Here is a 16,326-nt window from a genome sequence, read left to right as displayed (position 1 = left end):
AATACAGAAGATGGGAAGTACATCAGTAACTTTGGAGCCTAGTTACTGCAAAGTAATTTCTTAAAACTTTCAAATCATTGAAGGCATGTTCAAAACAGAGGAGTAGTTAGTGAACAGCCAGCCCTTGTAAGATTAACTGTATCACTTATCTCCTTTTAAGGAAGAATTTTGGGAACTTTTTTTAAACATACTCAACTGTGAATGAACTTTTGAATGTTAAATGAGTACCTTCTAAACATCTTGATGTTGTTTTTTGCAGATTATGAGTGGCCCATTTTTGCAGAGTCTCCAACAGTTTCCTAAGGATACAATCAATGAAGAGACAGTAGAATTACTCCAGCCTTATTTTAACATGGAAGACTACACACTGGAGTGTGGTAAAAAAGTGTGTGGGAATGTGGCAGGACTCCTCTCTTGGACACAGGCAATGGCAATATTTTATGGTGTTAACAGAGAAGTCTTACCCCTTAAGGTAAAGCATCATCTTTCACTTTGTGTTTGTTTTAAATGTGATTTACTTTAATTTAGTTTAATATTAGTGAGATTTAAAAATATGTATTTAAATAACTTTATTCAGGCATAATTGTCTGTAGACTGTAATGGCTAAGGATAAGATCAGAAAAAAACAGTGTCCTCTTCTTGACTGTAGACAGAACCCAGAGCAAACAAGTTAGAATAAAAATTAGGAGTGATTAGCTATACTGTGAAGAGTGATGTTCTTATTTTCCCAAAAAGTTTTTCCAAAGGGTCCAAAATAATTTTTATCTCTCTCATAAAATCAGCATTTTCTCCATGAAAGAGTAGCCTCTGAATTGCACTTACATAGCTATGTACTCTAGCTTACTGTATACAGTGAAACTATCTTTTCCCCAGTTTTTGTTGTTATTGTTGTTTTCAAAAATTTGTACCAGGACAGGTTCTTCATTCCTTCTTTTAAGAGTCCTGCAAGCAGAGGCTTCAAATTGAAAAGAAACTAAGAGAGGGTCACAAACTATTTTGCCTTCTGTGCTTTCACATGATGGCTTTAAGGTTGCAGAGGACTGATACCTTGTCCAAATGATAGCAATCTGAAGAGAATCTGGACTCACGTCAGTGAAGTAGTTCTGTGTCAACAGTGGGAACCAAACTCAGTAAAACATTTTGTAAAGTCATTTTTGCTTCAGTGTGGATGTTCTTTTTAATGTTCATTAATATTTGAACAAAAATTTTTTATCTGAGGCAAAGACCATATGGAAACCCAAATGTAGTGTTTGTTGTTTTTTTGGATTAAAAAACAAATATTTAATCCCTACAAGTACCATAGCATATTAAAAAAAAAAAAAAAAAGTGAAAGGGTAAAGAGTCTGAATGGTGACTCCAGATCTTTTACAAATTTTAGCCTATAAGGATATAATCAAGCATGACGATAAAGAGTGGCTGTTCTTCCAGACTCATCAATATTTAAGGATCAAAAACCAGTACATCCATTGTAAAGGTCTTTTGGTTATGCCTTTGTCCTGCTCATTGAGGTTTTTCGCAGCTTTCTTAAATGTAGTTTTTAAAAAAAGAAATAAAATTGACAATATATAGCAGAAAGCTGGAGTACTACATTGTTATTTAAGTTGACACAAAAATCATAACTGCAGTATATATGTGACATGGTTTTAAAGAGGAAATAATTCATAGTATTTACATAAATGTTAATATATAAATTATTTTGGTGTATAACTGACTACCTGTTGATTACCAGCTAAACAGGCTTAAAATAATAAATCAAAGTATATTCAAAATCCCATACAATTACTGTTTCAATATTCCTTCTTCTCAGGCTAGCTTGGCAAAACAGGAAGGCCACCTGAAAGTAGCTAATGCAGAATTAGCAAAGGCTCAGGAAGCATTGGATGAAAAGCAAGCTGAACTGGATAAAGTGCAGGCCAAATTTGATGCAGCAATGAAGGAGAAAATGGTGAGATAGAAGTATTCTAGTATTATGAAAAATGCTTGCATGCAAAACTGTTATGTATTATGGAATTGATACAATCATGCATTTAGAGCCTGCTGACTTGAATGGCATGCCTGAGGTTCAAGTGTAAAAATAAAGAGATGTAAATCCCTGTTCTCTCAGATTTCCTTTTTTCTGTGAATAGGTACATATATGATAATAACTGCACTTGCAGCTCTCAAGGTGATATTTTAAATAAATAAAATAACCATAATAAATATAATAAGATGATGAACACAGATATAGAGTAACTCTTTAGACTTTTGCATTCTATTTTTAAATGAAATAGGACACTTTTTTCAATTTTAGGACTTACTGAATGATGCAGAAACATGCAGAAGAAAGATGCAAGCAGCCTCTGCACTTATAGATGGACTGAGTGGAGAGAAAGTTAGATGGACTCAGCAAAGTAAAGAATTTAAATCTCAGATTAACAGGTATCAAATTCATCAGAGAAAAGGCCAAAATATCTATAAAAAAATGAAGAGCTAGTAAGCAGTTTAGTAGCTTTAATAGCTCCTAGAAATCTTAATATATCTACACAAATTAATTGAACTATCCCGAAAATTGAATTTCCCTCCCTTAGGTAATTGTGAGTAACTGAGTGCTTGTATTTCAGTTCAAAACAATACCTCAGAATAATCCCTATCGAAAGAGATTCAAAATCTATGTCAGTTATGCGCTTGTGTTGCAGCTGTCTCTCCTGTCCCCCTAATGCTGCTCATTGTTCCGATGTTACTCGGGAAGTGAAACTCACAGCTAGGTGGGAGATAGGAATGATCTAAGGCTGACACTGAGAAGGAATAAGGAAGGATTCCTAGACTGATAGAAAAGGAAACCTCCCTTTTGATATTAGTTATGGCATATCTGAATGGAAGATGGAGACCTAGAGACAGCGTAATAACCCTTGTCCTACAGTCCATGTGCTAAAACACATGTGCAGGGCAGTAGGCCATATTCTGAGAAACTTGTAAACTTGGGAGTCTCCACTGCATAGCAGTCCAAATGTCAAAATGTTGAGCAGCCTGGGAGGCAGAGGTCCCAACTGCCTAGAAAACAAGAAACCTGTCAAATGGGCTGCTAAGGATAGAGTCTGAAAGTTTGGACTCCGTTTCTGTGGAATATTTCTGTTTCCATGAATTTCCTATGTGAAAATTGGGCACTTCTGGTTAGGCCTGCTAGCTAATTCATCCCAAGAGAATTAAGTTTCAATCTTTTGATAAATATTGTATTGCAGAGATATTTTAAGAAATAGACCAATTTCTTGCTTCAGTTATGAAAGTAGGAATAGTAGTCATCAGGCTATAATACTTTGTTGGGGTGATTATAACATTTTCATACAGTACTGCTCTGGTGTTTTGTCACAAAAATATCTTAGGAGCAAAAAGAAACTTCTTGTTCTCAAAAAACAATGGTTCCTTCCTTAAGTAGCCTTCAGAACAGAAATATTCTTATAAATGTATTTCAGAAGTTGATTGTCTAAATCGATAGAAATTGAAATTGTACATCACCTTTTAATTATGGTTATGTTCCTTTTTTAGACTTGTGGGAGATGTACTGCTCTGCACAGGTTTTCTTTCATACTGTGGACCTTTTAATCAAAACTTCAGGAATCTTTTGCTTAAAGATTTATGGGAAGCAGAGATGAGAGCCCATAAAATCCCCTTCTCTGAGGACTTGAATCTGATTTCTATGTTGGTAGATCCACCAACGGTAAGTTCTTGGTGATTGTGGGTTTCTTTTTAAATTCAATGAACATGTTCTGTTACTGTTGGGCAGCATTATGCTTTCTTAGAACAGAACCGTAACTTGTGATATTACTCTCCAATATAGTTCTGTGGTTTCCCAAAGCTTCTGGCAATTCTCACTAAACATCATAGTAATGAGTAATGTTTAGGTAGAGAAACAAGTCATATATTATATAAGAACTCATCGCCACATCTATAGAATACATATCTATTAATATGGTGTTTTTTATTGTTAGCTTTTGGTTGCATCAGCATTATGTGGGTCTGATTTCAAAAAGAATTTAATATCAGAGGGAACACATAACAAAGACCGTATGAGGTCTTTTCATTGAAATCACATCTGGAATCAAACAGGGGACAATGCCTTTGCCAGCATCTTCAAGCCCCCTTCAGCAAATATTAAGCCTCAAAAGCTGTCCTAGCCTGGCTTTCCCTTAAGGCCATGATCCCAATTCTTAAATAAGCTCTCTCTGAAGCTTTCTTGTCACTTTTTTACACTTTTAAAATATATTTCTCTCATTCTATAGAGTCAAAAACATTCATAAATATAAAAGCCTCCAAAGTCTTCCTTCAGTATTAACTGATTTTTTTTCAGCAGCTTCAGATATGCACCCCTTTTTGCTTCATGTCTCTATTGTTTCTTAGAAGAATCTTAATTGAAGAATAGTGATTTCAGTGAGATTTTATTCCAAATCACTTTTTTTAATTCTTCAGATTAGTGATTGGAATCTTCAAGGATTGCCTGGAGATGATTTCTCAATTCAGAATGGTATCATTGTCACTAAGGCAACTAGATACCCACTTTTGGTAGACCCACAAACTCAAGGAAAAACATGGATAAAAAAGAAAGAAGAGGATAATGAATTACAGGTGAACAATGTTTTAAAGGCATAATATGCTCTATTCAATTCTTACTGCTTCGGGGTGTGTCTGCATTTCATTCAGTGAAATTCATATATATACATCTCTGAGCTAACTTTAACTTGTCTGGATGCTGACAGTAGTATAGATGCATCGGCAGAGAATTTAATAAGAGATGCAAATCCCATTCAAGGATTTGTAAAAGATTATATACTAAATAAATACTAGTATAAAAAATAGAAATATGAAAAAGAAGGAGGTGGCCTTGTGTTTGAGATTGGTAAGTCCATTCCATGTACAGGGGGCAATGTGGTGAAAAGTATATCAAAAAAGTATGAGCAAGGCAAAATTATCAAGCAGCAGTCTGAATGGGAATATATTGGGCAACCATTAGTAAGATCACAGACAAACACAGAATAATTTAGAGCTTTGAAAATGTAAGCAAAATGTTTAAACTGATGCAGTCTTGGATTTAGAGCCCGAGATGGAATTCATACATGAAGTTGTTGCTACGAAAGTAAATTAAGGATAACGTGTTGAAACCAAACCCAAGACAAAGCTGTCTCTTCCAATGCTATCACAGTTTTAATAAGTTTTTTATAGCTTAAGCCAATAAGCTAAAATGTCAGCTCATAAAAAATAATACAAAATATTCACATATCACCTACATGTTGCATCACAAAGGAAGTTAAGTAGCACAGGAGAAGGAACCTGCATTGTAAAGCCCATAACCAGAATGTTGCCAAATCATACAAATCCTCCTAAATCTCATAAATTTTCTAGGTTTTAGGATCTATAGATTTTTAAGATTTTAAGCAGGAAAGTGAATGGGAAAATCTTACTCATCATCTAAGTAGTAAAGTAAACTGTAGATTTCATAGAATATTTGAGGTTGGAAGAGACCTCTGGAGATCACTTAGTCCAACCTCTGTGCTCAGAGCAGGCTCAACTATGGAAGGTTGCCCAGAACCATTTCCAGTTGGGTTTTGAATATCTCCAGAGAAGAAGACTCCACAACCTCTCTGGGTAACCTGTTCCAGTGCTTGGTCACCCTCCCATAAAAAAGTTTTTTCTTATGTTTAAATGGAACTTCCTGTATTTCAGTTTGTGCCCATTGCTTCTTGTCCTGTCACTGGATACCACTGAGAAGAATTTGACTCTGTCCTCTTTAATCCCTCCCATCAGGGATTTATACACATTGATGAGATCCCTCCTGAGCCTTGCCTTCTCTTCTCCTGGCTAAATAGTCCCAGCTCTCTCAGCCTCTCCTCATATGTCACATGCTCTAGCCCCTTAATCATCTTCCTGACTTTTCACTGGGCTTGCTCCAGTATTTCCATGTCTCTCTTGTACTGAGGAGCCCACCACTGGACACAGCATTCCAGATGTGGACTCACCAGGGCTGAGCAGAGGGAAAGGATCACCTCCCTTGACCTGCTGGCAACGCTCTGACCAGTGCAGCCCAGGATGCTGCTGGCCTTTACAACAAGGGCTCACTGCTGGTTCATGTTCAACTTTGTGTCCACCAGGACCCCCAGGTGCTTCTCTGCCAAGCTGCTTTCCAGAAGGTTGGCCCTGCTTCTTACCCATAGACAAAATCTTGAAAATACTATGAGAGCTTTTTGTAAGTCAGAATCTTGAAAGCAATACAAAAATAGTGTTTATTTATTCATGATTTGTAACTATTTCTTATGTTTTTAATCCATTTTCATGATATTTTAAATGTCTAAGTTCATAATATTGTAACACTGATTCAGCTGTTAGACTGAATTCAGTTTTCCAGAAAGAATTTCTCAAGACTTAAAAACTAAAATTAGAAAAGCTAATCCTGAGGACATAGAATAAAAAAGCAAAAGTTAAGCATCTGTGATTTGAAAGTTATCTCTGTGTAACTTCAATTCACAATAAACTGTGTCAGTTTTACTTGTGCTCTGATAATGAAGTTTCACAGATTCTGTTACAATCAATCTTTTAATTCACTATTTTATGGTACTTTTCATTGTATACATAAGAAGAAGTATTTCTTTCTGCATAAATTGATATGTGGTCAACATATGTTACTTTATTTAAAATGCAAATAAAAATAATGAAAAAGATTTTCCTAGTAAGAACTGGTTTTCACGTAAGACCTGGCACAAATGGTTTTGTCTTTATACCACTTCGTAATTTACCTTTTCAGGTGACAACTTTGAATCACAAGTATTTCCGTACACACCTAGAAGATAGTCTTTCACTGGGACGATCACTTGTGATTGAAGATATAGGTGAAGAGTTGGATCCAGTCCTTGATAATATATTAGAAAAGAATTTCATGAAATCTGGAACTTCTTTCAAGGTTAGTAATCCAACAAAAGCAATGGAATAAGTAGTTAATTTTGTGATGAACAATATTTTGTCTTTTATTCTAAACCTCTACTGAATCAGGTAAACTTTGTATTCAATAGGACAATGTGAAGAATCAAACTAAGCGAATAAAATATGATATAGGAGAAAGATCCTCAGTATAACAACTGAGTAATAAGTTGACAGATCTAATATTTGAGTTCAAATACAGAGGTTACTTCTGAGGTTTTTAAACCAGAGCCAGTTATGTTTATCCTCTTGAATGCTTGCGATACGTTCTATTGATTTTCAAACAATTCCATTTTACACACTTTAAGAATAGAATTAATAGGTTAGAAAAGAGACCTCTCTCCCTACGGTGGAGTGCTGATTATAGCAACCACAGAATCTTTAATCTGGAATAGAACTGTTTTCTGAAGGAGCAATTTGAAAAGCATGAAGTTTTGTTAATAAGTATATTCCCAACCTTGAAAAGTCATGCATCATTCTGACTTTCATGACATCACTCTCAAATTATAAAAGCAACCCCCCAAAAAAATCCTGAAATAAAATGATTGTGTCCTCAATGTATTTCCATATGCATTTTTTCAAATAATCTTTATTAAGTGGCTGGAATATGAGAGAGATTGTAGACCAGATTGTTGATGATAATGAAAATAAAATGATTATTGTGTAGTTGTTTTGCTCTGAATGTCAGAGCAAAGCAATATGCTTAAGTGCAGTCCTACTGCTTCTAAAACAATTACTTGAAATGGCCTGGGAGGGTCGTACACAATGATGAGATGAGATTTCCTTGCATTAGTGCGTACATGCAGCTTTCGAGGAAGATTATAAATTACTTTGCTACTTTGAAACATCTCAATTTCTGTAACAATTCTGTGGAAAACACTGAATGAATTTATAGTTGCTTTAGAAAGATTATTTAAGTTTCCCTTTCTCTAAAAATACAGAATTAATTTCCAATAATTTATGTTTCATTGTTGGATCAACTTATTTCTTTTCATCCCTGAACAGTGATTACTCCAAAGCTCAGCTATTTCTACCATCCTCATTTTTGAAGTTTGTTTAGCAATGTAGAGATGCAAAAGCTAAGCTGAATGGTTCTGAAGTTTTTAATTAGAATTCACAGTGGAAAAAAATCCCTGTATTTGTCTGGAAAGTAACACTATTTTCATAATGTACTGCAGCTGCTGCTTTTGTTCATTGAATGTTGTTTTCAAGACAAATTAGACTTGTGAAATAAATTTTCTCTGTTTGGCATTTCAAAGACAGAAATGTTTTGCTGATCAATATTATTGACTGGAATCAAGTTCATTTTTCTCCACTTCATACTATTCTATCTTATTCCACAGGTGAAAGTTGGTGATAAAGAAGTAGAAGTAATGAGTACCTTTAGACTATACATTACTACAAAACTACCCAATCCTGCTTTCACACCTGAAATTAATGCAAAAACATCAGTTATTGATTTTACTGTTACAATGAAAGGACTTGAGAATCAGTTATTGAGAAGAGTAATACTTACTGAAAAACAGGTAATCTAACAGTGCACACAAACCATAGTGATACTTAATTACAGTTTATTCAACTATTTTTAGCATATGGGAGAAAGAAAAGCTCAAGTAGAGAAAGACATGTCTGCCATTTTCTAAAATTTTGTTCAGATTCAGTATAGAAAATTCTAATTAACAAAGATACACCTGGGGGATTTTCTACAGATAGCTGTCAATATGACACACAAAAAATTGAGTGCAAGAATTTGGCATTCGTAAGATACTTCAGACTGAATAACCACGCTTAAAAAGAAAAGGATGTTATACTAACGCATTTTAAAAGGAGTAGATTATGATAGCTGAAAAATAAAATGCAAATTCCATGAATTTGAAAAATTGACGAGTGAGCATTAAGTATGACTCATAGGTACAGTCCTTAAAGTGTCATGCCATTTTCTTGTTTTTTGATAATAGGAACTGGAGGCAGAGCGAATTAAACTCATGGAAGATGTAACCTTTAATAAGAGAAAGATGAAAGAACTGGAAGACAATCTTCTGTACAAACTAAGTGCAACCAAAGGTTCTGTATCAAAATGTTAAAGAACAAGGATTTTTATAAGGCAAATTCAACTCATTCACATTAGAACTTTTCCATACAGAAATTGATTTATCCATAGAAGATACAATGAGAGAACATACAATGGTAGAGATTCTGAAATATGGTGGTTTACCAGAGTGAGAGATATTTGGTATTATAGCATGCCATTATATATCCATCCTAGACACTGAAGACATGAAGAGTATTTTTAAGCACCTAAACATGTTTTGTGAAACAGTTCAAATGCTTAAGAGCTTTCTGCCCCTCAAATGAGATATGGTATCTGATCGTGGGCACATCCTTAACCCATTGAAAATGCAAGGTGAAATTGGCTGCTTGAACTGTGTTGAATGTCTTTTACAGTATGTTGGGAGCCTGTACATGATTAATTGTTGTCTCTTTGGTGAAATAATAAGGTGATAGCTTCCAGCAAATAGGTTACTAAATACTTGAGATACACAAATACTATTAGGTAACCAATGCGTTTAGGATCCTAAGTCTTTGACAATCTTTAACCATCAACAGCCTTTACAGTAATTGAAGTACTGTGTGTACATACAGTATATTATGTGCATAGGAAAGTGGACACCTGTAGTTCATACTGCCAAGCTGTTGATACAGATGTWGTCATAAGTTGAATGCATTTGTTTAGCATATTGAATATAAAAAATAATTTTTAGTACTACATTTCTTGTTTAAAAGGCTCTCTCCAGTTCAGTAAATCATTTTCATTTGGTGTAAATAATTCCTGTAATTTGGCTTTTGATTTTTACATATAAAAAATAAAGCAATTCTTATTAAAACATCCTAAACAAATTCCATATTTGACTTTTTAGGTTCTTTAGTAGATGATGAATCTTTGATTGGTGTTCTGCGAACAACTAAGCAAACAGCTGCTGAAGTAGCTGAAAAGTTGTCTGTGGCAGCAGAAACTCAAGTGAAGATTAACACTGCTCAGGAGGAATATCGACCTGCTGCTACACGTGGAAGCATTCTTTATTTTCTTATTACAGAAATGAGCATGGTCAATAATATGTACCAAACTTCACTGGCTCAGTTCTTGAAGTTATTTGATCAATCCATGGCCAAGTAGGAAGACAGATTTTTCTACTATTCAAATGTTTGTTTTTCCAGTATATTTGCTATTAGTAACGTGCTTTCTTTTTGCTTTGTTTTAATGATTCAGATCTGAGAAGTCTCCTTTACCTCAGAAAAGAATCTCAAATATTATTGAGTATCTTACTTTTGAAACTTTCTCATACTCTGTTAGAGGCTTATATGAAAATCACAAATTCCTCTTTACCCTCCTCCTGACRTTAAAAATTGATCTTGAGAGAGGACATGTGAAAAACAAAGAGTTCCATGCACTTATTAGAGGTATGTTTAAAACATGGTGTTGTATGTAGAGGTAATTTCAACCTTTAAAACTTTTATACCATTTCAAAGTATGATTTTTGGCTACATGGTTTCTACCAATAGTTCTGTAAGAGATAGCTCTGTTCTCATCCCTGTTGTGGTCCAGTGCAGTTAGAAACAGTCCTACATCTCAGTTCTACCTCCACCGTTTAGTCAGTCTATGTTCTATCCTGAGAACAGCATGATAGGTCTGGTTGTCTCAATCAATAGATTTAATAGTTTATTTTGTATTACATTTGTATGCTTGTTTTTATAAATTAGATAACTTCTGGCTCTTTTGCTTCTCCCCTTTCATGGAGATGGGCAAAGCTATCTTCTGAATTGCCAGAACAGTCCTACATGAAGTCCAGGAGACACTGTAAACAATCTGTTATGAATTTGAGGCTGAGCTTTTTTCTGACTTTTGCCAACCAGCTAACACTGACTTTTTCAGAACATAATGTGCTTGTGTGGGCTAACTGGCCTGGTCTGTGTCCTCCGAACTCTGAATTCATGACTTTGCTGAAAAATGTCACCAGGATTGCTTATGAGGAGGTCCATATAAAAACTGCTGGAATCTTGCAAGGTTTAATCTTGCAAAGATCAAATGTCTAAATAGTGAACCCACTTTTTGAGGATCATTATCTCCCTTTAATTTAAAAAAAAAAAGGGATAGGAAATAAGATTAAATTTCCTTTCTTTTATGCCTGCCAGTTTGTGATAATTGGTTTATCCTTTGAGAATGGTATCCAGCTACCACATTATTACCCATGTGAGGCAGGGCATGCTTGGAAACTCTTTCAAACTCAACTTGTCTGCTTTTATAAAGCATTAGACAAGGAACTGTGTCTCATGCCTTCTCAGCCATAGATTCTTGTTTTGCCAGAGGAAAATATACATTTGAGGCAGAAAGTCATGTCTTACCCCTTTCTATTGATGAGAATCTGTAATAAAAATTGCTGAAAGTACTCTTATATTTTATCTAGAACATAAGATTACAGTTTCCCACGGTTGATTTGATGGTGAGAAATTCTTCTGGTGTATAAAATGACACCAAAGTGATAATAGATTTTCTGTAATTATTCACATGATATTAAATGGTAAAGGGGCAGATGCCTTGCCAAGGTGTCCTGCACTCTTAGGTATCTTCTGTAATGAATAAATTATTCCAGTTTTCCTCCTTGGATGAACAGTTCTTAGTGCAAAATGAATGCCAGTGATACCAAACATCTTCAAGCAGCTGAAGTAACAATTTATTTGAAAAATAAATCTCTCTTCCTCTTCTTTTCCTTTTTCTTTCCAGGAGGAGAGCTTTCATGGCATTTCATCAGCCATATTATCAAAGGATGTCTCAATGAAATACACATTACTATTTGAAATGAAAAAGTCCCTAGAACTCATTATTCAGCTAGTCTCAGGAGGTTATCAACTCTAAATCTTTCATCCTGCTGAAGTGCATAAATTGAATTTCATTCTGTTTACAGTTTTTCATTAAAGTGAAACACTAGGCCCTTCCTGAATATTTTAATGTTATAGCTTGAAGGTAACCTATTTTGCAAAACAGAGAAAGTAGGTCCCAGAATTTTAGGAAAATATCCTTCATCCAAAAAATTTGCATATGGATTTTTTTCTAGTTTTCTCCCATGAGACTGCCACAGAATTTTTATTTAGAAAGAAACAAATATAGAAAGAAACAAAATCAAAAAGATAAAAGAAAACCTAAGGAGCTGATTGAAAATTTCGTAGCTATCTGAAACTTGAGTATGTCCTTTGTCAGTAGGAAGTGAGAGATTAATGCAAGAGAAAAATATAATCTTCTCTAGTAGAATGTAGCTTTGAGTGAGAAACTCCATAAATATAAGAGAGCATGTTACAGAGGAATTGCAAAAGGTCTTCAGCTTTGTAGACTTAAATCAAAGCCAGAAATATTGCTGTGTTACTTTATGCACAATTAATGATTACGTGTTATTATTAAAAATATCTCTTTGGCCAAAGTGCTTCTCTCAGAGAATGCAGTAATTTGCAAAACTATTCCAGTTGGATTATTGTATTGAATTTACAAAAGGTGTGATTATGGAAAATAGTATAATATGGCCTATAATAATAATAATCCATTGGATTACAGATTTGTGTAAACATTTTTTGGTTATCCTCTCTGATTTCCATTATTTCAGTTTGCAGAGACTGAAAGGAAGTTCTGATCCACATATGTGGATCCCAGACAGTAATTTCAAAGTATATACCCTACTGCCAAAGACATCAGTAAAACGGTACTTGAAGGAAAGTTAAACTAGTTCCTGGAAATGCAGGAAAATCATTATTTTCACCTCCAGATTTCATGAAGCAGCTCCTTCTTTGTCTGAGGTTACTGAAGCTTGTCATCTCTGGGGAATAGCGAAGGAGAGAAAGGGCAACAAGAGAAAAACTTTGGAATAAAAGCACATGAAGTAGCTTTACATTTTTGCATGACAGAAATAATTTAGATTTGTATGTAGAAACTTCACATTCTTGAACACAACTTTGCCCTTTAATAGGTCCTTCAATAGCTCAATAAAACATTTAAATGATATATTAAGCATATGTAATTCTGTTTCTTGATTATATCTAAATGGATCCATATGTGGAGGAAAGCCTCACAATTTTTTTCTAGATGCTGGAACCTTTCACATATGCCTTTCTATGGCAAAATGAAAACTAATGAAAGTAAATACTTTTTCACACATTACATAATTAACTTGAAGTCACTAACATAACAAGCCACTAACTATAAGAACTTAGCAGGATTAAACAAGAGATTAAAAATGTGTATTAACAGCAAGAATGTCAAGCATTACAATGAGAAACTGATTTATACTTTTGGAATTCTCATTCTTCATTGAATAAGCCTTCCTCTAAAAATTAAGATTTAAAAGAAAAATTTCCCTAAAAGCAAAAACTTTCTTAAATTCTGTTTACTACCTACTCTGTGCATTTTCTTTTGAAGTTAATTGTTCCCATTGACAGAATATTGTCCTGATCCAGCAAGGTAATTCTTGTGTTTCTAATTGAGAATATTCGGATAACTAGGAAAATATTTAGTTTTTCTGAATCATGTGCTTATTTATCTCATTCCTTTAAAAAAGCAAGGCTGCTGGTTCCTAAAAATCATCATTGATAACATAAATAAAATCCTTGCATCCTGGAAGCCTGCAGGAAAGCATCTCAAAGAATCAAACCTTTCTTTGCAAGATCTGTAGCAGAATAGACTTCAGCCAAATCAGAAAGAATGTGTAGCATAGCATTATAAATGCTTTCCTCTAATTTGTCAAAACTTTAAAGTAAGATTCAATTCTTCTGCTGTATCAAAAATACTATATATAATGTCCTCCCAATAATTTCATAAATAACAAAATTTGTGCTTTATGTAAGAAATTGTGCTACCTCTTCAATTACGTGTCAGAGGATGTGAAAGACATGTATCTACTGTCTGTACGGGCTTATAACTGCTGTTTAACACTGCTTGTGCCCTTTAGGATTGATCTTTCTTCCATCATTCTAGAGTTTTTCTTTTCTGTTTTTTTTTTTTTTTCCCAATGGTCCCAGTGGATTACTTTGTTAATATTTGTACCATTCTTCAGATGTTACAATAGTACTTTTCATTAGAGAAGAGGTAGAAGTTTGCAGTTGAGTACCCAAAATTTTCTTCTGATTTTCTTTTCTTTTTATGAATAGTGGGGGAAAAAAATAGTGTGTCATGGAGACATTCTTCACAGGAATATTTTGTCTTCAGATAAATACAAAATAATATTTAATATATTATCAACACACTTAAAGGAGAGGAGGTTATTCAAAGAATTTTCCATGCTCCAAAAATAATTGGTATCGTTGTATAAACTTAAAAAACAAACTATGTGGAGCAGATGCCCTAGGGTGAGAGGCTGAGGGAACTGGGCTTGTTCAGTCTAGAGAACAGAAAGCCCCAATAGCAGCCTTCCAACACCTATGTGAAGGCCATCAAGAAAATGGAGCCAGACCCTTCACAGTGGTGCATGGTGGGAAGATGAGAGACAGTGGACATAAGCAGGAAGAAGAGAGGTTCAGACTATATGTAAGGGGAAACTTTTTTACCATGAGGACAGTCAAGCATTGGAGCAGATTGCCTAGAAAGGTTGTGCAGTCTTGATCTTTGGAGGTTTTGAAGACCAGACTGGATAGAGCCCTGATCTAATCTCATAGCTGGTCCTGCTTTGAGCAGGTTGGACTAGAGCCCTCTGGAGATCCCTTCCAAACTAAATTATCTGATGATCCTATGAAATAAATACTAAGGACACAAGCGTGAAATCAGTACCAAGGGAAAATGACATGAGCCAGAAAACATAATTTAAAAAGAAGTATCAAAGTTATCTCAACCTCTGGAATGTTTTATGTATTTCATCAGAGTGTTTTTACCTGCAGGAGGTGCAGCACTGGATCTAAAAGCTTGCCCACCCAAACCATTCCGGTGGATTCTTGACATGACATGGCTAAACCTAGTGGAATTGAGCAAGCTTCCACAGTTTGCAGAAATTATGAATCAGGTGATACTTAATGTAATTATGTATTTGTATCATGTTAATGGCTAGTTTCCCAATGATAATTCTGCTTCCATATTTTACATTTGGAATGCAAATGAATGATGTAGTTAAGGACAAAACCAGAAAGAGGATAGACAAAAAACATAGAAATAAGCAAAGTTAGGTAGTGAGAATGGGAATATACTTATTTGCTCTACGTTCTTTTCTGTATCTGCTTTTTTGTATTATGGTCATTGACGTAGATTGAAAAGAGAACAGGAGCAAAGAAATAGTGAAAAAGGAAGTCAGTGAAAGGGGGACAGAGGGAAATAAGGAGGAGAAAGGATAAAAAGTGGAGGCACCAAAAAGGCACAGAAAGTGAATCTATGAGTGTCAGGTTATAAATTATGCTGTTTTATGTCTTGAGTCTGATAGACTTTTAGAATAGATTGTTTGCTGTTTGTTTTTAAATACTCATTTCCATTCAAAGCTTAACATTTTACTCAGTTATGATGAGTTAGCTATAAAAATACAATTTATTTTACCGCAACATACATGAACTTATGTGCACTTAAGCTTGTGACATGTTAATCACAATTATTTTCTTTAGTTTGCTATAATTATCATGATGTTGTAAGTTGAAATACTCCCTAAACATTTCTTTTTCTGTATTTGCTGAGCACTACTTGTTAATCATGCAACCTGGATGCAGAAGGTGTTTGGTGCCCTGCAGGGTAACAGAGGAGACTATTTCTAAACTGGGGTAGCTGGGCGTGCTCCTGTCTGCTTCCCAACTGTGTATCAAAATGAGATCCATACTTGGATACGTACCTTCCCGTTCCTTGTCTCTTTGATTTCTGGAGGTTTCAAAACAGGACACATGAATTAGAAGAAATGTGGGGAAATTTTAGTGAGGTCTCCACTCTGGGCTGTCAGAGGACCAGGACCCAAAAAAGCATGACACTTAGCACACTTGCCACATTATTTCAGTGTAACCATAGGGTTATCAATTTTGTATTTTTCTTTTTAATGTGTAGATTGTAATTGTTCAGCTATAAGATCTTCCAGAACTAGCGCAGACACAATTCTAGACTCTGAAACACTTAGACAACAACGGTACTCAGAAAGGCCTTTTGTTAAATAGTCTTTAAGTGCTATCTTAAAATTTCCATATATTTACAAGTTGTAAAATAGAATGTGACAGGTGAGTTTACTATTAGATGGAGATGGAATCTGGGAGAGTGCCAACTAAATTCTAGGTAAAAAATACAAATATGGTAATTATATCTTTTTTATATATATTCATACACTATATATGCTGTTCTGTTTATTTGGCTCATCATATGAAATACATCAGTATCATTATTCACTTACA

General features: G+C 34.6%; 1 protein-coding gene across 1 annotated transcript in view; it reads left to right on the top strand.

The window, feature by feature from the left end:
* The window catches only part of DNAH8 (dynein axonemal heavy chain 8), a 163,211-nt gene that overhangs the window by 123,351 nt on the left and 23,534 nt on the right, over positions 1 to 16,326 (top strand). The window contains exons 70-80 of the mRNA XM_026059841.1: positions 260 to 472; positions 1,808 to 1,945; positions 2,291 to 2,418; positions 3,523 to 3,694; positions 4,444 to 4,599; positions 6,770 to 6,925; positions 8,286 to 8,468; positions 8,901 to 9,006; positions 9,861 to 10,113; positions 10,211 to 10,401; positions 14,854 to 14,975. Coding sequence (XP_025915626.1) covers positions 260 to 472; positions 1,808 to 1,945; positions 2,291 to 2,418; positions 3,523 to 3,694; positions 4,444 to 4,599; positions 6,770 to 6,925; positions 8,286 to 8,468; positions 8,901 to 9,006; positions 9,861 to 10,113; positions 10,211 to 10,401; positions 14,854 to 14,975 — 1,818 coding nt within the window. The remainder of the gene's footprint in view (positions 1 to 259; positions 473 to 1,807; positions 1,946 to 2,290; positions 2,419 to 3,522; positions 3,695 to 4,443; positions 4,600 to 6,769; positions 6,926 to 8,285; positions 8,469 to 8,900; positions 9,007 to 9,860; positions 10,114 to 10,210; positions 10,402 to 14,853; positions 14,976 to 16,326) is intronic.

This window comes from Apteryx rowi, unplaced genomic scaffold, assembly GCF_003343035.1.
Source record: "Apteryx rowi isolate R43461 unplaced genomic scaffold, aptRow1 scaffold_160, whole genome shotgun sequence".
Lineage (NCBI taxonomy): Eukaryota > Metazoa > Chordata > Aves > Apterygiformes > Apterygidae > Apteryx > Apteryx rowi.
Note: the sequence above shows the minus strand (reverse complement) of the source record. Positions and strands in the feature narration are given on the sequence as shown.